This window comes from Cygnus olor, chromosome 2 (assembly GCF_009769625.2).
Source record: "Cygnus olor isolate bCygOlo1 chromosome 2, bCygOlo1.pri.v2, whole genome shotgun sequence".
NCBI lineage: Eukaryota > Metazoa > Chordata > Aves > Anseriformes > Anatidae > Cygnus > Cygnus olor.
The window spans coordinates 4,439,554-4,463,082 of record NC_049170.1 but is presented as its reverse complement, the minus strand read 5'-3'; the positions used below and the strand labels follow the sequence as shown (position 1 = coordinate 4,463,082).

At 38.9% G+C, this 23,529-nt stretch overlaps 1 protein-coding gene across 1 annotated transcript; it reads left to right on the top strand.

Moving 5' to 3' along the window:
- Positions 1-523: 523 nt before the first annotated feature.
- Positions 524-19,936, top strand: GHRHR (growth hormone releasing hormone receptor). Its single transcript, XM_040550215.1, has 13 exons — positions 524-661; positions 1,077-1,179; positions 2,691-2,798; positions 3,994-4,094; positions 7,196-7,293; positions 9,024-9,153; positions 10,026-10,179; positions 11,125-11,185; positions 11,934-12,003; positions 13,580-13,671; positions 14,307-14,436; positions 15,291-15,332; positions 19,116-19,936. Exons 1-13 carry the CDS (start codon positions 524-526, stop codon positions 19,236-19,238), a joined length of 1,350 nt encoding a protein of 449 aa, XP_040406149.1. The 3' UTR covers positions 19,239-19,936.
- Positions 19,937-23,529: the final 3,593 nt, after the last annotated feature.

The following is a 23,529-nucleotide window of genomic DNA, read 5'->3' as shown; positions in this document are numbered from 1 at the left end:
CTATTTATTTCCCAAATTCCCTGAATATTAATCTTCCCTGGATAGAACAAAGCTGAGCCATATGCCAACCACCTGCTTACCATGCAACTCTCATCCTGAGTTTATTTTCTGTTGTGTGTATCTGTGTGTTTATATCTATATCCACACATACTGAGCACACTGGCACCTATGGTCAGGACACCCACAGTGACTGTTTTGTAACAACCTGCTGCAGACGGTGTCTTTTGGTGGCCAAGGTTACTCTGGATCCCTTCAAATTCTCTTATGGTGTCCATGTAGGCACACGTCTAATAAAGACTAAAACAACCAAACGGATGCAGCATTCCCAGATGTTAAAACTCTAGATGTCATTTTTTCCTCTACGCCATCACACCAAATCAACAAATGCTTTGGTGCAGAATTTTATTCCAAAGAAGTTTTTGTCTCCTACCCAGTGTAAAGAAAGGCAGATGGCAGAAAGGCGAGATCAGATTCTTTCCTTTTAGAGCGAAGAACTCATTCAGAAGACAATTTTACAAAAATCATGTGGTTTCAAAATGTTTATTTGGAGATTGGCAGGGACATATCTATGCCCAGAAGCAGGTGGGCTCTGCAGTATGCCCTCCACCGTCAAGAAAAGGAGTCTGTTCAAGACCACTCTAGTTTCTTGGATCCAGATTTGGTGGGGCTAAAGTCAGGGTGCAAATTAAGTCCTGCACTCATACCTGGGCCCTAGCAAAGATGCTCTTCAGTATGAATGTAACCAGAGAAATGTTATAAACTTCCCAGGGCAGAGCTGTAGCTATCATCCTCTGACAGCTATGCTGCCTACGGATTTGCTCTGATGGACAGTAGCACAGCTCAGCTGCCTTTGACAGAGCTCTGCTGCGTTCACCTGCTGTGAACATCATGGTTTGTGCAGAGACACTGTCTGTCAGCAGGCAGAGCTTTGTCTCTTTGGATACTAAGCACTAAGCCAATGCTCTGCGTCCTTAACACAGCTTGTTAGCTGCATGTGTAGGGCTAGATTTCATGGCTGCTCGTGAGATCCTTCCCGAAACCTTCTTCCTAATCAGCTGAAACTCCTCTCCCTGTAGGTTGCTGGGAACGTCCATCCAGAATGTGATTTTATAACAGAGCTGAAGAAAAAGGAGGCTGAATGTCTGGAGGAGTCAGAAAGGCATGGGAATGCAACAACAGGTATCCATGAGTGGTAGATTAAATAAGTGACAGAGAAGCAACACCCTACCAAAATCAGGATACAGTCATGCTGCCAATGCATGTTTGAATGCTTTACTCATTGTCCAACATCCCTAGGCTCTACTCAGCTCTTTTCCACCTACTCCCATACCTTCAATTCTCTTTTCTTTTTCAAATTTTTTTCACGTTCAAATGTGGACAGTCTATATAACTTATGTCTTTGTCCGATTCCCTCCCCCTGCTGAAGATCTTTGTCAGTGACATGGTCAGTTGGACTGTGTGCACCTTCAGCATGTTTGCTGACAACACCTAGCTGTGTGGTGTAGAAGGGATGGAATGCCATCCAGAGGGACCTGGGCAGGCCTGAGAGGTGGGCCTGGGCAAACCTCAGTAGGTTCAACAAGGTCAAGCGCAGGGTCCTACATCAGGGCCGGGTCAATCCCAAGCACAAACACAGGCTGGGCGGGGAATGGGTTGGGAACAGCCCTAAGGAGAAGGACCTGGGGGTGCTGGTGGATGAGAAGGTTGATATGAGCCGGCAACATGTGCTTGCAGCCCAGAAAGCCAACCGTGTCCTGGGCTGCACCAAAAGCAGCGTGGGCAGCAGGGGAGGGAGGGGATTGTCCCTCTCTGCTCTGCTCTTGTGAAACCCCACCTGGAGCCTGCACTCAGCTCTGGGCCCCAGCACCAGAAGGACAGGAGCCTGTTGGGGTGAGTCCAGAGGAGGCCACGAGGATGCTCAGAGGCTGGAGCACCTCTGCTGTGGAACCAGGCTGAGGGAGTTGGGGTTATTCAGCCTGGAGAGAAGAAGGCTCCGGGGCGACCTCACAGCGGCCTGCCAGGGCCTAAAGGAGGCTGCAGGAGAGCTGGGGAGGGACTCTTGGTCAGGGGGTGTGGGGATAGGACAAGGGGTAATGGCTTTAAACTAAAACAGGGTAGATTTAGATTAAATGTTAGGAGGAAATCCTTTATTCAGAGGGAGGTGAGGCCCTGGCCCAGGCTGCCCAGAGGAGCTGTGGGTGCCCCAACCCTGGCAGTGCCCAAGGCCAGGCTGGATGGGGCCGGGGGCAGCTTGGGCTGGTGGGAGGGGTCCCTGCCCATGGCAGGGCAGTTGAATTAGGTGGGCTTTGATGTCCCTTCCAACCCAAACCGTTCTGTGATTCTATGATTCTGACTAGGTGCTATCATGGCATCATACTTTTTAGTGGAGATGTGTTGACCTTTAACAACATGGTAACCACTTAACAGGAATCATAACCTGGTCTGTCTTCCAGCAACACTCTTCCTCCCACTTCCATAGCACGTTGTCATTTGTTGCATTGTGTCTGAAAAAGGTGTCTAACTAGAGTAAGTAGACATCTGGAGGTGTTTATCTTTCACTATAAAATAAAACTTGAGAATTAACTATTTTTATAAGAAATGTAAGGGGCAGAGGATCAAAGTTAGAAAAAAAATCTTTCATTTTGCTCAGATATAATTAAGTTTAAAAATATATTTCACTTTTATCTGAGGTTGCAAGAGAACCTGGGACAAATTATTGTGCTGGCCAGAGGCAGATGCTGGAGAGACTCTTGCCTTACCATGCCCAAATATCCTCTTTCACTTCATGAAGGAGACAGGTGATGTACTCTTTTGATTGTACTCCTACTGTTATGCTGCATGCCTGGCACAAGGTTTTCCAATAACGAATAGTAAAGACAGACTACTCCAAGTTCCTGCTCAAAGACTTACTACACAGCATGCAATAAGATCTGAGGGTGCTTTGCAGTCCATCTCACATCTCATGCACTATGTGTAACTGGATATAATCCCATAGACTATGATGAGAACCTGAGCCAAAGAAGACTGAAATCAATGGAGTGATTTCCATTGGTTTCCATGAGCTTCAAGATCAGCTTGCTTGGTAAGTTTTCTACAGAGCTTGCAGAGGGGTCATTTAGGTCAGAACTTAAGCATGGGTCTTTATGAGTTTTATGCTTTGATTAGTGTGGGATGAAATCAAAGACTGAGGAATGAATAATGTGATTGTTCTTTAAGACCAAGGTTGGAGATACAAAGCAGAATTTTGTCATTAAAGTAGCATATGTGTTTGGTCAAATGCAAGACTGTGCAAACTAATGCCTTTGTGACTGTTTACTCTCTGGGCAAATGTGGCCAGGAACAAACTGCAAGCCCATAAGGAGGAAATTATCTTCCAAGAGAGATCTACATTTGGCAGTTTCACAAGAAAAAGAAACTGCAAACCCCAACCTCTGCCTCACCCAGAACACGCTAGCTATAAATGAAGGATACAGAAAATCCCTTTCATCTGTGTACCTTCATTTCCTGCTCTGGGATTCTCTTACTTATCCTTCATCTGACTCATAAATCTTTCTATGGAAATCTACTGTCCTTAGAGAACAAACTACTTATTCCAGTGTCTGATCTCCAAGGAAAGAGTAAGCCCCAACAAAGATGACAGTGAGAAGGGGTACATTAGAGAGGTGAGCTCCGAATTAGTCTTATGGGGCAGTGCTTCCCATTCTTCTTAAATAGGGTTCCTTGTCTCTAATATAATTTCATCCTTGCTCCTTCACCTCTACCTCTGTCTCCTTGGTTCTCTCACTTCTTCCTGCTGTTTATCGGCAGAAATATGCTAAAAGTTTTGTACCTGACTAACTGGATGTACACATGTAAAGTTTCCTGTCAGTTCTGTGGGATAAGGGAGATGGTCCTCTTCTCCTAGTATAACCTTCATACTAGCAAGAGATCTTATCCTGGCTTTTATTTTCTGCATTATGTAGCTCTTCGTAAAACTAAGCGTTTCTGTTTCAGCTGGGATAGTAAGAAGAAACTGCACAAAGAAAGGCTGGTCAGACCCATTCCCTTCCTATCATATCGCTTGTCCGGTTGAAGATGAGATTCCCCTTGAAGAAGTAAGTTTAATTAAATAAACATATGTGAGTGATGTGCTGACGTTACAGGATTCCTTTCTATTCCTGAAGACCACTAGGGAAGAAAACTCAGCTGAAGCTAAAATTTCTTACCAAGTATGGAATGTGATTCAAATTTTACTCCGATCAAATATTTTGGAGAACTACTGATGACATTTTTTTTTTCAGGTATAAGATTGCAATGAAAATAAAGTCATCTGCCAATTCCATGAAATCATGCAGTTCTGTTGCACTTGCTTACAGATACTACAGTTAAGGCTATCTCCCAAAATATTCATAAAATACGGATTAAGACATTTCAATACGACCAATCAGCAAGACGATTTTGTGGTATCACAGCACCAATACAGAAAATGTGCTGTTATAACATCACTATTCCAAACTCAGCAATACCTAAGGACAAGAGGGGTGTATGATTTCTCATCCTGACTAACATAAAATATCTACTTCAACAAAGAAATAAAAACAAAGAATATTTTAAAATCTATATTTGACATATTGCTTCAGCTAGATTTGCACACTCAGAGACATTTAGAATTTATCTATATAAAAAAAAAAAAAAAAAATAGTTTTTGATCTAATAAGGATGCAAAAATATTGTATATATATTTTTTTTTCAGAGAAAAGAAGCCAGTTAAAATACTGAAAGATACATCATTTAGTGAAAAATAACACAATACTAAAAATTATTAGAGTTATATAAAGTCTCCGTTGGTTTTAGCTGCTGTGGAGAAAATGAAGAATAGCTAAGTGGAAAGAATCAGATTATATGTCCCCCAGGTTAAAACTGATAGGAAGGAGGTAGGAATATTACATCCTTAATCCTACATCAGTTGTCCTGTCTAACTCTAGACCTCTGCCCCCCCACTTTGTACAGGCTAAATTGCACTTTTGTTTTTATCTTTATAAGTAATGTGAATACTATGTATGTATGTATTTATTTATTTATTTATTTATTTTGCCCACTAACATTTATACTGTAGTTGTCTAAGTCCATTCAACTTGCAGGAGGGAGCTTACTTTGTGCGCTTATGGAGAGATTTCCCTTGTCTTCCCATTACTTTCTGTACTGATTGCTGTCATGCTGTTTAACTCAGACTTCCTTTCCAGCCTCTGAGGGACAGTACCTGCTGCTTACCATGAATAACAATTCCACTGAAACGCGTTCTGCTCTTCTCTTTCTTTCTTTTATTACTTCCCTGTATTTCTTCTGTAGAAGCAATCCTAAATGAGTCTACAGATTTTTTTTTATTATTTTTTTTTAAGCAGTAACTCACATTTTACCTTTCAGTAAACTCCCCATTTGTATGTTTATCTACTTAAGGATTTGATTATTGCTTGCTATGTTTTTCATCTTTGATTTCTAAGTGGAAGTTGCCAACTAAGACAGGCCCAGCACAGCTTTGACACACTTATGGAGCAGTGCCTAGCAGACTTAATGGATAGCTTTGTAGCTCTCAGGACCTTCTCTGATCTCTGGCTTGAAATGTGTGTAGTCAGATACATGGCTAATCATATACAATTCATAGTTCATCCACAAGACAGAAAAGGCCACTGTGTAGTTTCCATATCATTTAACTTTACCAACCTCAAATAAATAAAATAAAATAAAATAAATAAGTCTGTGCAAGTCTAACCTAATGATTACATGGTGGACCTACATTAATGCTGTGGTCATGATCAGGCGTGAGCTTTTCAAGGAAATCTCTGGCACTTTTTGCAATTTCATTTATACTGAGACGTTCTGAGAAAGGCTGATCTGGTTTTGTATGGATGACACTAAACTGGAAGACAAATGCATGTTGCACATAGTGTGCTCTGAGCAATAAGAAAAGTCCAGCCTACAGGACTTGGCTGACTAATGGCTAGTCAGAAATGCACACAATGTGCATGTTGGGTCCTCAGCACCAAAGGTTTCACCCTACTAAACCAAAGCTATTGCCTTGCACTTACTAAGGTAGGCATAGTGATAGATTACTTTTCTTGCTGATGGAAAGTGATCCGGCCTCATTTTATGAGATGAATTGCCTTCTGGATGTGCTTGTTTCCCTAAATAGAAAAGAAGCCTTCAAGAAATGGAACTGTGTTAACAACCAAGCAGCACAATCCTGGGACCATGGTCTCACACTGCTCATTTTACTATAGACTCAGCTGCTTATACTTAGAAAGTTAACTTTTAAGTACCTAAAATAAATGAAATAAATCCTACCCAGTTGCAGCCTTATAATGACCTTGGTGATACTTAAGGCTCAAAACAAATGTGTCCTTCCTCACAGTGAAGGTGATTGCATGGAATAGGCGCATGGATGTTAGGACTTCAAAATATTGAGCTGGGGCTCAAGAGACACATCACATGAGTTCAAAGGGAAAGATCTGCAGCCTAGAGCTTATTCATTTTGTTTTCTGCTTCCATCCATAATAGTTGAAGTCAGATAACCCTTACTCAGAGATCATGTCTGATAGAGGTTCCATTTAAATGGAAATGGATTGTGATTGACACTCAAGTAAAAGTTGAATATGGAAGCAAGCAGAAAGAGGAAATAATACAACCCCAGGAAAAAATATAAAGCTAACAATAAGAATTTTAAAAAAATGGAAAAGACAATAGATGGCAAAATTCTAAGTAAGAAAACAGAAAAAGAAAGTGGAGAGGCATAAGGAAGGGCTTACAGCATTCTGTATTCATCATGTAGCCAGCTGCCAGAAGGATTATGCTTCCACTACTGCTGTGCAGAAACACAGTGTGAAATAAAATGCTTAAAAAAATGCATGAGTTTTTACAATGTTTTCTTGAAAAACTCACTTAGTCTTTCAGGGTTTTATGAATGAGCTTGAAACCATCTTAAACAATAAATGGTTCTTTATCAAACTGGGCAATATCCACGTACCCATAGAATGGGTCTTCATAAAAGAAGAATTAATGATTAATTTCAGTTGAAATTTGCTGCGGAATTAAAAGGAACAAAAGAGGCACTCAGGGGTGTGAACAGATTGGAAGCATCAAATAAAGCAAAACTGCCAAAATCATTTAAATAGCTGTCATTTGGCTGCAATTTATGATGGATCATTCTCTTCTTTTATAGCAATCCTACTTTTCTACCATAAAGATCATCTATACTGTAGGATACAGTGTATCTATCACCTCACTTATTATTGCTGTGGCAGTTCTTATTACATTCAGGTATGTGAAGTTATCTTCTAACTTGATTCATTTAAAAGTTCTTCATATCTTAGTTTGTACGAGACATTAGACATAAAGTAATAAGAGACAAATTCAGAAGAATAAAAATAAAACTTTCAGGCAGTATTGGTTTAATCATATTAAACTGAGGGCTACAAATGAAAGATTATCAGAGAAACACAGAAATAAGAAGAATCAGAACTGTGAAATAAACCTTGGCTGTTTGCTGGCAGAAGTCATCAACTCAGATCCTAACAACCAATACATATATTTGCTTGCTTTAGCTGGAATCAAGTTAATTTTTGAAAAAAAACATGTATTCTTGCCATATGTGGACTCAGTAAATTTTATATTAATAAGAAGAATATAAGAGACCTCAATTCTGAGTCAGTGCTCCTATGGCACTGTATATATGACTATTGAAACATTTACAACAAAAAACATACTTTGAAAGTTAGGGTCTGAATTTGGCAAGTTTGGTAAGATCTCTTGCCCATTGAATTGCCCATCTATTAGATGCTCTCATGTATAATGTACAGAATTTTGAGTAAAAATTGTTTTCTTATTTAATGTAGATTTGATGTTTGCTGATGTAAGATTTATTTTATGAATCTATATTTCTTGCATTTGCGCAAAACTGAAAAAAAAGTACTAAATATATATATTATTATTATGCTGTAAGAATCAGCTTTCTGTGGGGAAAGTTTCTTGACCTCTGCAGCTTCCTAACTCATGTCTGGAAGTCAACAGATTATGTGTATTGACATCTGCTCTGACCTTGAGAAAACAAACCAACTCAAATAAGGGGAAAGAAAGAAACAATTGACAGAAAACAACTTAGCAATAGGGAGGAAAGAGTTACAGTTCAACAATGGGGTTGGCATTTCAGTTCGGTAGTAAAACTCTGCACACTAACTGAGCTTTTGGATTAGGTGACCCTGAGATTACTGGATCTGGAGGGAATTCAGCTTTTAACGGGGCTCTTTGCTAATTATCTAAAGTCTTCAGCTCCAAATGAAAACTTGAAATTGCATAACTCCCTCCAAAAGTCTGTATATAATAACAATAAGAATAAAAATCTGAATCTAAAAATTTAAAGATGTGCCAAACTGTTTTAAAGCAATTATTCATTTAATTCATAAGAATAACTTTGGTAATCTAGGGAAGTATTCTTTAATTCTGGATAAGGCAGCCTACACAGACACTTAATGCAATTTAACTCAACCACAGTATTTTGATGTGTAGAAATCTTGCTAATCATTACCCTGTGCGTTGAGAAAACTTTCTAGTTAGTCCAGAATATCTCTGCATTCTTTTCTTGGGAGTGATTTAGCTACAGTCATAATTATATTGATGGAAATGATTCTTCAAATGGAAGTTTCTTTTTGCCCCAAAATAATGCCAACTAAAAGACATCTCAGCTCAGGCACACTGAACACACAACAAAGCTGAGATTCTTGGAATCTGGCAGACCAGAAGCGACATCAGGCCAACAAGGAAACCCCACCTAACAAGAGAAGAGATTAAAATGTAGACTGTGGGTGAATTGCTTTACATGAGGAAGGTTTCTGTCTCTGCCTGTTTAGCAGAAAGAGCTCAGTGAATTAAAGTTTACTTTCTATACGTACCTGGGGGTACCTGAGATGAAATAAGGCTTTATTGCATATCTGAATTATTGCCAGCACAAGTCAATGAATTACCTCAGAAGAACCTTTCTTCTTTTCTTCCAGGAGGCTTCGCTGTCCCAGAAATTATATCCACATACAGCTCTTTTTCACTCTTATCTTAAAAGCTATTGCCATTTTCATTAAGGATTCTGTCCTTTTTCAAGAAGACATTGACCATTGCAGCTTCTCTACAGTAAGCACGTGAAAAGGCATGATACTCTGGTACTAGATGTTTTTACATGCCATCTATATACGGATTCACTTTTCATTGTTCCTTTTACTTTTTACTACCTTTTTTTTTTTTTTTTTTTATGATGTGGTAGTGAACACTAATTAATGCAGTAGTCTGAATCATATTTAGACCATGCTATATTAAAAAAAAAAAAAAGTAGTATCATTATGCTGTTACCCTTCTATGATCTAAAGCCTAAAACCAAAGATCTCTGAATATCTTGTAACATCTTTTTTTAAAGATGTTTCTTCTGGAAATTCTGGATTTCACCAGAAGCTCTGAATTGTAGACCACTGGATATGCAAGATACTAGGCAATCAACTTAGCTTTGGTTCAGCCACATATATTGGAAATAAAGAGGTTTTCAGACAGTTTATCAGCTGATTCTTCTGCATTGCTCGTGGCCACACAAAAACTTAAAACTGAGCATAAGGAGGCAAAGTGAAATATTATGGGTCCTAGAACACACTTTTGTCCAAAGGCTATTGAGCATTTGAGTCTACTTGTATATACTACACTGAAAGTGGTGCATTTATGGGAGAAATTGTATGCTTGTATTTCCAGCAGAGATATAAAGCAAAATACAGAGATTCCAAGCTACTATGGTTAGTTATTCCAAGCTACTAGGTTACAGTCTTATTATTCAGAAAGCCACATTACATTTGATGATCTCCCTTTAAACATGCCTGTAATTGTGAGATCTTATTCTTTTTAGATCTCAGCCAGAATTACAGATGCTTACTACATCTGCAAATCAAAAATATGTATGCACATGTAATGCGCATGTAATAACATGTAATAACGCGTAATGCTATGACTTTCTTGATCTATAGACTGAATGCAAGATCTCAGTTGTTTTCTGTCACTACTTCATGATGACCAATTTCATGTGGCTGCTGGTAGAGGCTCTTTACCTAAACTGTCTACTACTCTCATCCCTTTCTCATGGAAAAAGATATTTTTGGTGGCTGGTTCTCTTTGGCTGGGGTAAGTAAGGATTTTACATGAAATGAATAAAGACAAGATGTTACTAAAGGCTTTATCCATCCAGTAAAATATCCTAGATGTGGAACTGAGTTTGCCTAACTGAAGTAGCTAGAAAAAATAAAAAATGAAAATAAAAATAAAAAAGCAAAGCATTGATTTTGCTTTTATTTTTACACATGGAGTAGTGAAGAGCAATCAAGATTTTAAAAGTATAGCATTAAAGTCCCTGTGAAATATGTAGAAAACTAAGTACACTTGATGATCCAAACCAAGTGACTGCCAATATAAACCTGCTGTGTAAAGGAAAAATCAGAGTACTCCTCCCTGAGGATATATGGCAGGTGAATGTACTTGCCCAGGGGAAATTTTTGTTCAGTTCAGGAAGGCAATCCATGCATGTTGACACTAAGGTTAAGGTAGGCATTACAACTAAGAAGACTGAATTGCTCTTTGTGTTTTAGGAGATTTTAGGTGTCATCTTAGGAAAGTTAAGGTATCACAGTCTGCATTCATAAGCTGCTCATATTGCTATTACTTGAGGATTTGATAAACAATACTCACTAATATTTTGTCATGCAAAAAGCACACAACAAAAATCTGGGTTTTAACGTACTATCTGCATTCAAGTGCTAACTTCAGGTAAAATCACTCATGTGAATTGCACTCACGAAGGTAGGAAGCTGCAAACTCAGGCCTTCCTGGCAGCACTGCATCACGTGCGAAGTAGCTTCTGTATCCCTTTACATCTTCACACTGATGCATGCTCACCAAATAGTCAATGCTACAATGTGCTTCATTTCATCATGGGTATTAGTAGACCACAAAGGGTAATCCCAGTTCTGAAAAAAGGTGACCTGCAACATCACAGTAGAATTTCAGTGGAAAAGATTTGCATTATCTGATGAAACTGGACAACAAAAGTTTTTTTGTTTAATTGTCTGACAGGTTTTCCAACACTTTTCACCCTTATATGGATATTAGCAAAATTCTACTTTGAAGACACGGAGTAAGTCATTGTTTCTCACATTATTCTACATACATAAATTATATATTTAAAATAATGACAGTGATGAAGGCTCATGCCATTTCAATGACATGGGAAAATAATATCAGTATATTACACACCTTTCCTATTCCTACATTACCATTTAGATGAGTGCCCGAGGTGGAGTTCTGAATTTCCATTCCAGTATAGACACAGTGAATAGGGATTTACAGTGTCCACTACAGAATAATATGGCAGTGGTATTGTAATTGTGCAGGGCATGCTTCTCAGGAAGCTGAAATATTTATTTAAGCTGCAAAAGAAAAAGGGACTCCAATCAGATAAACAGAGTGAGAAAGCAAAACTTTTGGAGCTTCTGATACAAAATACCTTCTGATATTTTTGAAGGCTGGAGTGCTCATTACTTTACACAGACAAAATGTTTTCATGTCTTAAATAAGTGTCTTTGAAGAACAAAGCTATATCTTTCTATCAGTCATGGCATCACCTGTTCAAAACTTTTGTTGGAATTGTTTCATCCATGTCTCACTTAACACTTCGAGAAAGCTCTACATCCTTTTGAAAAGGGCAGAATAATCTATAAAAAGCAGGTCCTGTACAAAGCAGAACTTAAATATCTATATACTTGCACTATACTGACACTTCCATGAAAATGTATCTCTTAAGAATTTTACTGGCACTGCTATGTGGTGTCTTGATTGTAGTGATTACACACACCTCTCTTCTAAATTTGCTGTTATTTTCTCAGATGCTGGGATATTAATCAGGGCTCTCCTTACTGGTGGCTAATCAAAGGACCTATTATAATTTCTGTTGGGGTAGGTACTTCTAACTCTGCCAACAACAATTATAAGAAAAAATGACTTTCAAATGCAAAAAAAAAGTTACTGTTTGCTAAACTTTTTTTTTTTTTTTAATAAGGAAGAGGAATGGTAGAATTTATTCTGTAAAAATATTTTATCACTTACCTACAAACAATGTAGGCCAAAAGGAGGCAGAGAACAGCCCTCTCCCTATCACCCATAGCAAACACTGTTCAAAGAAATGGAAGTTTTCATAGAATTTTCAGTCTGATTGAAATTAATGGCAGATGTGGGGTTAAACCCTTCTTATGGTATATGATAACAGAATTTTTGCCTACGAGTCCAGAATCAGACATAAATTTCAATATAAAATTTCAAAAGCAATAGTTCTTTTCACAGGTGATAATAATAGTTCTTGAGCTTGACGGATATTGAATAAATTGATGGGCCTTAAATGATTATGGCATGATTACTCCCACATATCATTAAGCCCAAGGAATGTGTGAGATAGCAGCTAGTGGACAGCCTTAAGACCATCTATCACAAGATTAATTTAATTGGAGGACAGATGCATACAAATAAGGCATATATAGGTAAACAACAAGCATGGAGAATCTCACGGTGAATTCTGGTCATAATTTACTGTGTTTCAATAAAATATTGCATTTCTTTCTACCTCCATTAGTTTTCTGCTTACTAATGCCCACCTCACATTCACTTTTGGAGTTAAGAGGATTCAGGGGATCATACTGATGATATTTCTGCTGGAATGTACTTAACATATCACTGATGGATAAAATGAGACCTTCTGGTGAAATATGTACATTCTTAGGCAAAATTAAGCATTTAGCCTCACCTAAACAAAATCTGGTGTCTATGGACACAAAACGCATGTGGAGAAACTCTTTGACTGTGGAGCACTAAGCAGCTCCGTAGACATTAGTACAGCTATGTCAAAAAGCAACTGGAGAAAATTATCTTTGCAGGTTAGGATTGACCCTAGCTAGCTTTGGAGCTGAGCTAATGCTCCTCAGCTTTTTTCGGAGTCAACAAAGACAAACAGGCACTTTTGTTATGTGACTCACCTGACAATAGATGTTGATGTTCAGAGGAGATGACATCCCCAAATCCACCTGAGGCTCTATTGATTGGCTCACACTCCATCGACTACAAAGGGAGAACAGGGTGATCAGACCAGACGCAGCCATGTCATTGGAGATATCTATATTTAACCAGATGATTCTACTAATAATGTCTAAAGATATTAGCCAAAATTTAATGCAATAGCCATCTCAAATGAGAAGAATGAAAAAGATATGAGCTACAAAAAAAAAAAATCACACAAGATATTGACAAAAATAGTTTGCTTAACAGAGTTAAATTCTCAAGCTCTCAGCCTGATCTATTTCTTTAAGAAAGAATGCAACCTATTGAGAGGCTTGAATGCTGCCAACAGGGATTATATTAATCATCTTACACACAGGTCTCATTGAAATGGTACAAATTACATAATAAAGTCAAATAATGATTGTAATTGAAAAGTTTCATATGAGAAAGTAACCTTTTTTTTCCCCAAAAATATTTTAAACAGGTCAATTTTGTCCTATTTATCAACATCATCAGAATTTTGCTGAAAAAACTAGACCCTAGACAAATCAACTTCAATAACTCATCTCAGTACAGGTAGCGTATGGAACAACAACAACAACAACAAAAGAATTTATCAATGATTTAAGTCACAAAAGTTTATATCATCTTTTCTAAACAGAAGCACAGATCCAGTGCCAAAACCAGGCTCAGTTTGACTGGCATTTAATTTTAGAAATTCCCAATGTTACCCCATTCCTAAGGAAACTAGTCAAAGGAGTAAATTGTTTTCTAGAGGTGTCTTTCTCTGGACATGGACTATACAAGGAGCCTGCATATTATTTCCTCTGTATCTGTCTACAAACAAATGTCAAATTTTCAACGGCTCAGATAGTTCAAAATATATTCTACTGCTTCTGTCTTTCTGAACTACAATCACATTCAGAAAGAGTGAATTATAATAATTCATAATACTTATAATTCTTAATACTTAATACAGTAAGAAAAGTCATGAACATAGTATTGCCAATAAGGTAATAAGCATGAGAAAACTCTTTCCAGACATTTTCTCATCATGCTTTCCAGCACTGTCATCCCAAGAGATAAGAACTTCACACCTAGACATTTAGATCCCATTATTAACTTCTGTTCATCACTATTATGTATTGCATGCATTGGTCTTTACTCTGGAAAAATAATATTACCTTACTTCTTCTCATGCCCCGTGCTAGACGTCTCTCAAGGTCAACTCTGCTTCTAATTCCTTTATTTGGAACCCATTATATTGTCTTCAATTTTCTTCCGGAATATACCAGCCTGGGGGTTCGGCTTTATTTAGAGCTCTGCATTGGATCTTTTCAGGTAAAATCACTGAGGAATCTTCAGTTCCTTCGTAGCAGATTTTCTCATTTAATCTAGTTTCTGTATGACAAATAGCAGCAAACAAAAAAATAATTATATACCGAAGATAATGTCTCCTCATGGTTCTTTGCTGTGTTACAAATTTGAAGATGTGACCCACATCCTACCTGGCTGTAGGTTAGACTGTATGTTTGCAGGTTTTGTCAATACAAGGCCAAGCCTTTCATATTCATGTGTAAGCTTGACATTGGGTTAACTTCAGACATTTCACTTCAGTTTTTAACTTCAGTTAATTCACTGTGTCAATCCCATACAATCCATTCCACACAACTTATTCTTGAGCCTCCGTACTTGGATCTGTTCTTCATTGTTAACCAATAATGTAAGAAGGTGGTAAACTGAATAAAATGATTGGGTGTTTAGTGAGTATCTGACCACATAGGTCCATTGACCTCCTAGGATTTTCTTGGCTTTATCTCAGTTCAGAAACTTAAAAAATATATTCAGCAGGCCAGAATTTTATCTCACCTGATATAATGGCACAAAACTTGACTGAAAAGCTGTAGGAGCTTCTTAGCCGTAGAATGGACATGCTTCTGTAAACATAACCTGGGAGTTTGTCATATCACCTGTTCTTGTGAATTCCTATGGCCTTTCTGACTTGGGTGAAATGCCATTAGCTAGCTGATTATCTGACTAGCTTTATTGCTGATACATAAGAAATTTGTAAAAATACTCTGACTAAATTGATTCACATACACACTACTATCATGGATTCAGATAGTGCAAGTGGCTTTTTCAAGCTGTGCTAACACTTAACTGTTGTTTTTTTGTTTGTTTGTGTGTTTCCTCAGGGGTTTATTGTAGCAGTTCTTTACTGTTTCCTGAACCAAGAGGTAAGGGAACTATATTCTTTACAATATTGATTTCACTGATAGGTTTATAGACTTAATAATTAGAGTCATGCAAGCTATCATAATCAAATCTTTCAGTTTTGCAGGATTGTCTGTTAACATGGGAATCAGTGAAGATGAATTTCATTTACATTATCTTCATGTGAATGAAGCCATCTAGTGGAGAAACGAGCTATTCCATCAAGCCTTTTTTTTTTTTTTTTTTTTTTTTAAATCATTTCTGCAAGCTTTTGTACTAGATTGGAGCTTGGGAAACCCATTCTAGGTCCAGACCTGACAGTACAAGCTGCTGCAGTGAAGCAATGTGACCTCCAGTTTCTAAGTGACTAAACTGTAAATAATGTTAAATTTATACAGATTGCCAAGTACCAAAATATTATTTTCTAGTATTTTAATATGCTCATGAAACTCCCCAGTATTTCCTTGCATTGATAAATATGTTTTTCCATGTAGAATATTTAATCCAGAACTTTATTGTTAATGGGACAAGTATTGTTCCACTTAGTTTAGTATCCAATTCCATTTCTATAGTCTAGACATTGTAATAAGGATGCATCTTGAACTCTTCTGTTGCCTACATAATTCATTTATCTTCCCTATTTTAGAAGAAATTGAAAACCTGGAATTTTCCCCTCTTTTCATAATACACGGTAGCTGAGATGGCTATTTTAAACCGTGAATGAGATTCAGTTTCAGACTACACTAAAAGTCTGCTGGTTTCTGTTAAGTGAGGTAAAGAGCAAGGCCTTCTCCTCCAGCTGCTGGGCCCAGTACTACTCCTGCATGGCTGCTGGGCCCAGCCTGGTGCCTGGGGACCTGGGATCTCTGCCCAGGCTGGAGGACACGGCTGCTGCTTTCCCCTTTGCAGGCCCAACCCATAGCAAAGCTGGGCACACATCCTGGAGACAAACGGACACACACAGAGACCAGACACTGACACAACCGGTCACACAGGCTGCCCCAGCCAAGGGCTGCCTTCAGTAGCAGTGACGCACAACAATCACACAATCCATAGACACAGACGGATGAGTCCCCCTCCTCCTCTTGGGCTGGTAAAGACAGAAGTTCTCTAGTTCAGGCACACACTCAGCACTCTCTAGGTTCACAAGCACACACCTATTTGCAGATACTGCGCTTCTGTCTGTCCAGTACCCCTGCACCGATCCCAAGCCTCCTTTCCCACTATACAGGTCACCTATCCCCAGGTAGTCCAGCTTGAAGTTCATGGGTTCCTCGAGTACCATTGCAGCTCCTCTGTCCACACAGCACCCCTGCATGGATCCTAGGCCCCTTACTTGCTTCACAGGCTGCCTAATCACTGGCTAGTCCAGCTTGAAGTTCACTGCAAACATGCAGTACTCACACACTTGTCCCTCATACACCCCATGCTCACAAGTTCCCTTCCTTGTTCCAGCACTGACCTTACACACGCCTGATACTCTGGGCTGGACCTGAGTCCTCAGCTACTCACAGGCTAGTCCAGGTTTGTGAAAGACAGACACTTGGCCATACTCCGATGCCCAGCAGCCAGCACTAGGTACACGGGTTGTGACCTGCAGCCCCACCCCAGACACCTGTGCAGAGCCGCACACGCACCTCAGAGCTTTAGTGAGTGACTCAGCAGTTCCCCCCCCCCCCCCCCCCCCCCCCCCCCCCCCGCCCAGTAGCTGGTTTGGGAACACACACTTCTCCTGCCCCAGTGGCATGGAGCAGAAGACCCCCCAGTCACTCCAGTAGGTGAGGCTGGGTCCTCATTTGCTTCAGTAGCTGGCACCACAGTCTGCAGGGCCTACACCCCTGGCGTGACTCCAGTAGTTGGCACAAACTTTCACTGACACACACACACAGGTCTTACCTGTAGCTGGCATAGAGTACTTGCAGTACACATACACTCAGGAGAGAGTGCAAATGAAGAAAGTGAAAGTTAAGAAAACATTTAATGAGGAAATTTAAGAAGCACTGGGCTTGGCCAGACACGTACACTGGCCCTCCCTGTTCTACATGCAACCAGCGCTTATCCTACCCTTTTCTATCTATCCCCACTCTTCACTCCTCCTGCTCCCCTTTTCCCATGCACAACCATCATGGATTTGCAGTGCTCCGCACTTTCTGCCCCCCTCCCAGTCTGGGCACTCTTGGTTCACATCTTATCAGCTGCGAGGTTCATCCTTCCTAGAAGTGGCATCTGCAGCTTGTTAGCCCACCGACCAGCATGACAGGGAGGCTTGTTTCTTGTGTTTGTTTCCCATCTTAGAAGTCTTCAATCAGATAACTCTGCTGGAGTAAACTTTCCTACATTCTCACATGCTCTCATAAATTAATGTGACTGACCATCATGTCCCATCACTTCCTCCCTTTCTTATTATCCCTTGTTGCCTTGGAAAAGGTCCTTGATGAGTTACCCTTAAAGGAGCACTCTTCTACATACACTTTCTACCTGTTGCTCCTAAGAAAGGAGAGTTTGATTCATGTATGCCACCCCACAGGGGTGAGACTGGTTTTGCTCCCACAGACACCCCCTAGGATGTCAAAGGTGTGTTTAGGAGGTGAATCCTATTCCTAATCATCACAGTCAGTGCAACTTAGAGAAAGATTCAAATTACAAAGTGCAATCATCTGTGTTAGAGAGAGCTGACCAGCTTTTAGATCCCCCTGGTTTTATCGACTAGATCTCCATTTTTCAATTTAAAGTTTACTTTTAAAGTTTACTTTACCAGTGTATTAATAATCTCTAGTCTCTTCTGATGATAGTCCCCAGAGTTTTACATCCAGATTGTTGTCCCAGACATACAGCACTCCAATGTAGGTATTTCCTTCCTATCAAGCATATGGGAAGGCACATTTCTAATAAGAATCGTATGCTAAAGCAGGCCTTAGTTGCCGGTCTGGACCCAGTGTGTGTTTCTGTGAACATGACAAGGCATGGCATGCATGCTTGTCAACAACAGAAAGAAAATGATTGCTGGTGTCTTTTTCCTCTTGCGATCTTAAATATCAAAGTAGCATTATTTCTTAGCCACAAATTGGTGAGTGTAGATTAAGGAACTTGCTGGAAATGTTACTGTTCTAGAAACAGATGGGAACACGAAGACATCTCTTAGCAATTGGGAAGAGCAAGCAATGTGGAGACAATGTGTTTAATTGTGTAGGAAGTGTTGGTAACGCTGGAATAAATTTCCAAAGGGATATTAAAAAAAAAAAAAAAAAAAGCAGAAAGAAGATACTGAAAAAAGCTGAGAAAATATTCTGTTGGTGGAGAAAATCTTTTTCAGTGCTAGAGAGTACACCAACGTATAATTACTTTGATGGGAGAAAGAAGTTCCTTCCTTCCTTCCTTCCTTCCTTCCTTCCTTCCTTCCTTCCTTCCTTCCTTCCTTCCTTCCTTCCCTCCTTCTGTGTGACAGCTCTGATAACAGCCTTTGATTGTTGGGCCCATAATTGTTATGGAGAAACACAGGAGAGAGTGTGTCCTTAATTCTTGAATGCTAGAGTTGGAATTGTTTACTGTTTTCAACATAGGAGACCAACTCTGAGCTAGCCACATTAGAATTTTTGTCAGAAGTCTGGGACAGGCCAGCTGAACCACTCTTTGTACTATCCTAATTTTCTGTATCAGATAGAAAGGGAGCCCAGAGGAGCTAGCTTGTTCTGAAATGGGAACAGTAATACTTTACCCTTCTCTAACCACCATTTGTGTCTTTCCTGTTTCTCACCAATGTCCTCCTTGAACAGTGTTTGTTAATAACATTCTCCTTTCCTTTTGAGGTGCAAACGGAAATCGGTCGGAGGTGGCATGGTAAGAGATATGGACTTATGCCAGTTTGGAGAAGGACAAGATGGACTGTGCCAACCAGTTCTGGAGTAAAAATGACTACATCTGTGTGCTAAGGTAGCCTCAGAAGCTGGAGTAATCATGTATAGAAGCCTGATTAGGAAAAACAAACCAATAAACAACAATAAAAAACTCTGAGGATTACAGCTTACTCTGAGCAAACTGGAGGAGAATCCACTTCTGCAGAAATTCTGCCCACCAGCTATCTCTTGCAGAACAAGCACTGCAGTGATGTATTAAAGACTGACTGGCTGATCAAAATAGCCTTCTCATGGATAAACAGCAAACACAAATATCACCTCTTTTTGGTTCCCTATCTACACTCTTTTACTAATGAACATATGAGCATAATGTGTCTGGGGAGTGGACACCAGTAGTACCCTTCAGTGACACTATAGATGACCTCTGGAAACTGTTATTCAATCTTTACACAATGGGAACTGGAATCTATCCAGCTCGTTCAAGCTTTGTTCCTTGTTTTGATTCAGTAGAGATGCAAATAGGAAATCAGATGCATTGTCAAACTATAACACATGACTAAAAAGTCATCTTATATTGCCTTCTTATATTCGCTCTTTAGAAGCAAAAAGACTCAAAGTTGCAAGCAAGTTAAAAAGAAAAGCAGTAAATTTGTTCTGCACAGAAAAAGAATGAGACCTACAGGAGAAGGGCTAGGGGAGTATTAGGAACACTGCTAAGTATTTTCTCATGTCTGACTGTTTTTGCTCTCCAGCATTGTAAAATATTCAGAAGCTTGGGAATAAACTTGCATTTCCAATGTTTGTGCTTGAGATTAATTTTTTTTATTATTTTTTATTTTTCCAAATGGCTGTTGTAATCTGTAGATGGACAGATTGATTAATTTCTTTGCTGGGAATATCAGAGTTTGGAAAGGAGTGAGAAAACCTAAACTGTACTGAACAATGAGGACCTTCAGGCCAATACATTTTCACTCTGCTCTTGAGGACATTCCAGTGAGCTGCTAAGTCCTATTAAACAACAGAAATGGTAATATAGAAACATGGAATTGCCTTCCTTTCTGCTTTGCTGTATCCAGGTAATTACAGCTAGTGTAATTATAGCTAACTGAAAGAAGTGAGATGTTATGCTAGCTAGTTTTCATATAAAAACTAGATGCCAAAGCGTGTCTTCCTTCCTTTCCATTTACATTTTTTTTCTCCTTGTTTTTTCTTCAGTCTGTGAAAAAACACAGCAATGTCTGAATTCATACCTGAGGGTGGGAGAAGAGTCTGAAAGAGCAGGGGGAGGAAGGTTTTCATTTCCACTTCTTCAGTGACTCCTTAGAACACAGATTGCAATGTGGGGCCTAAGATGTTTATGTTGGTTTTCTTCGCATTTCCAGAGGGATTCAAGGTGAGCTAGATGGAAATGTGTCGAGCAGCTGATGATCTGTTTAAAGAGACTAACAGAAAGATGAGTTTGTATATAGCGTTCTGCTAATGTGAAAAAGAGGCATGAATGTCAAGTTATTTGAATGAGTCTTCTTCCCTGGAGATAGATTTTTTTTTTTTTCAGCCTTAGCAGATCACGGTCTCTATCAGCTAGAAAGAAAGCCCAGAGTAATACGTCAGAGTAAAAAGTCTAAATTTTACCCATATCTATCCATAGACATTTAGACAGAAAATTTCCTACAGCTTCTGCATTTTTGTTGTTGTATATCTAGCTGTGAAGTAGCAAATTTCCCCTGAAGACCATCATGATGTCTAACTTGAAGATAAAAGAAGAAGAGATAAAAGGCAAACAAAATTCTTTCTTCTAATAAACAGGTCAGTCATTGTCTGGCTCACCCAGTTTCTGAATGTGTGATGGCATTCTGCTTTTCTCCATGTCTCAGCCAGAGGTATAACATGTCATATTAAATCTCTTGTAAGTCTTGGCTATATTGATTGGATTTTCTGACTTGCAGTTAAGTCCTAAAACTCTGAAATGATGTTACCATGATGATACTGAGATTAAATTAATATCAGTAATTAATATTATATTAAAAATAACACATTTGTTACAGATATTGTCCTGGTTTTGGCTGAGATAATTTTCCTCCTAGTATCTGCCATAGTGCTGTGTTCTGGATGTAGGATGATAATAATGCTGATAGTACACTGATATTTTAGCTGTTACAGAGCATTGCTCACATTAAGTCAAGGAATTTTCATCTTCTCATACCGTCCTGCCAGCAAGGAGGCTGGGGTTGCACAAGAAGCTGGGAGAGGACAAGAACCAGGCACAAGAACCAGGACAGGTGACCCAAACTGGCCAAAGGGATATTCCGTACTATAAGGTGTTATGCTGAACAATAAACTGGGGTGGTTGGCTAGGGTGGGGGGCACTGTTCAGGGATGGTCTGGTCAGTGGGTGATGAACAATTGCATTGCTTTTTATATTCTGTTTTATATATATATATATATATATTTTTTTTTTTCCATCCATTCTCTCCCCTGTCCTAGTGTAGGGGTTGGAGGAGGAATGAGAAAATGGCTGTGTGGTGCTTAGCTGCCTGCCGGGTTAAACTCCAACAATAAGAAGGCACATGAATACATGGACTTTTTAGGGCTCTTGTCCTCTGCTTTTACAGAAGCCTGCATTAAAGGTTTGGACCCAAATCCCTCTGAGTCAAGTATACCAGCAATCTGTCCAAACAATTCTGATTTGTATTGTACTGTATTTAATAGGGAGGATATTTGGCTGCATTCAAGTATTTGCAACATCCATTCACACCTAAATTTGGCCATTAAAAACTAGACCTTTGCCCTTTTCTAGTCCTTTAACTTTTTCTAACATGAACAGAAATGTGAATCTTCAGAGAGTACTTCATTCCTTCCTAAAATAAATAGGTAACATAGAGGGAATACTTTCCTGTGGGATAGCTGAAACTGGACACAGAAATGGCTAAAATCAGAAGATATGACTCCTACTATTTAATTAGAATATTAATATCAGCTATGACTAATCATGGCATAGATATTAAGGTTACATTATATTATTAGAAAATTCAATCTTGATTATGAAGTGTTAGACAAAATTAAAAAACAATCAATTTTTAATTTTTCAGGAAGGGAATTGCATTGACTTTAGATAATTTTCACCTAGCTTAACCCTACCTTAGGAACATGTGCACACTTATTGCATAAGTTTGTTTCTGCAAGTTCCTGTCTGTCACATAACTTTGATAAAATAGGTATGAAAAGTGTGAGTAACAGAAACTCCTTGACCTTTGAAGAATAAATTATGCTAAGTATGATTTGTTTTCACTTGGAGTAGGGCCAGAACAATGAAAAATTGACCTGAAGAGAGAGGATCATGCTCAGGGTATGGAAATTGCTGCAGGGTTTACACTGTAATGGGTAAAGACAGAAGTAAAACAGAGCTCCCGGGCATGATGGCTGAGATCATCTCACTACAGGGTGCAACAAACAAAATGGCAGTTTCTGCCACTGCCAAATGACTTAAGTCATTCGGACTTGGCTTTTATGTTGTATCACAACCAATTGTATAACATTGATTAACTTTTATCCTTCTGCCCTCAAAGACACCTACCAGCTTCCCCAAAATAAACACTGTTTTTGACAGCATGGCATCACTAAAGACTTCATCTTCCGTGTAATTATATGACCAGAAATATGCCATTGTAGAGTATTTGATTAGTTTCTTCTACATTACACATTCAGGTAATAGTTTCCATTAGGCTTTTGTCCATTTTTTTGTCTGTATTGTCCTCAATTTTTTTTATCTTTTCTCAGTCAGGCAATCACCCTTTAACACTGTTTATCATAGGAACTGTGTAGCTTAGTTCCTTACGTTGCTTCAAAACAGTGTATAAACTACTAATAACCTCAACAGAGATCAACAAAAATGGCAAAGTGCCTCCTACTAGCAGTCTATATTTTATATTAAAAAATTAACTGATGCATTATATCATGACTGCCAGTTAACAACCTTGGTTCTTCTGGCTTTATCTAACATCAAGGTAGGTGTTTGTTTTTATCAGATGTTATCTGAATAATTTCAGATTTGAGAGAACAATGTTGGACTCAGTGATCTTTGGATGTCCCTTCTAACTTGGGATATTCTATAATTGTATGATTCTCTAATTCTATGTGGCTTTTCAGTGTTTTGCTTTATTTAAGTTACGATTCAAACTGTAATACATTAAATGCTTACCACCTCTACCAAGGGATGCCCAGCATTTATAAGGACATTGACCTTGCAATAGGACATTGTAGAGAACAACAAACATAAAAACATAGAAGCAGCCCAATATGTTTAGTGAGCTTTAGATTTATTATTAAAAACTCTACTAATAACATTTTTCCCTTACACAATATCCAG

Coding starts and splice junctions, on each gene's coding strand:
- GHRHR (XM_040550215.1), top strand. CDS start 524: ATGTGGTTTCAAAATGTTTATTTGGAGATTGGCAGGGACATATCTATG. Junction 662..1,076: donor GTTTCTTGGATCCAGATTTG/GTGGGGCTAAAG, acceptor CTCTCCCTGTAG/GTTGCTGGGAACGTCCATCC. Junction 12,004..13,579: donor CTATTATAATTTCTGTTGGG/GTAGGTACTTCT, acceptor TATTTTAAACAG/GTCAATTTTGTCCTATTTAT.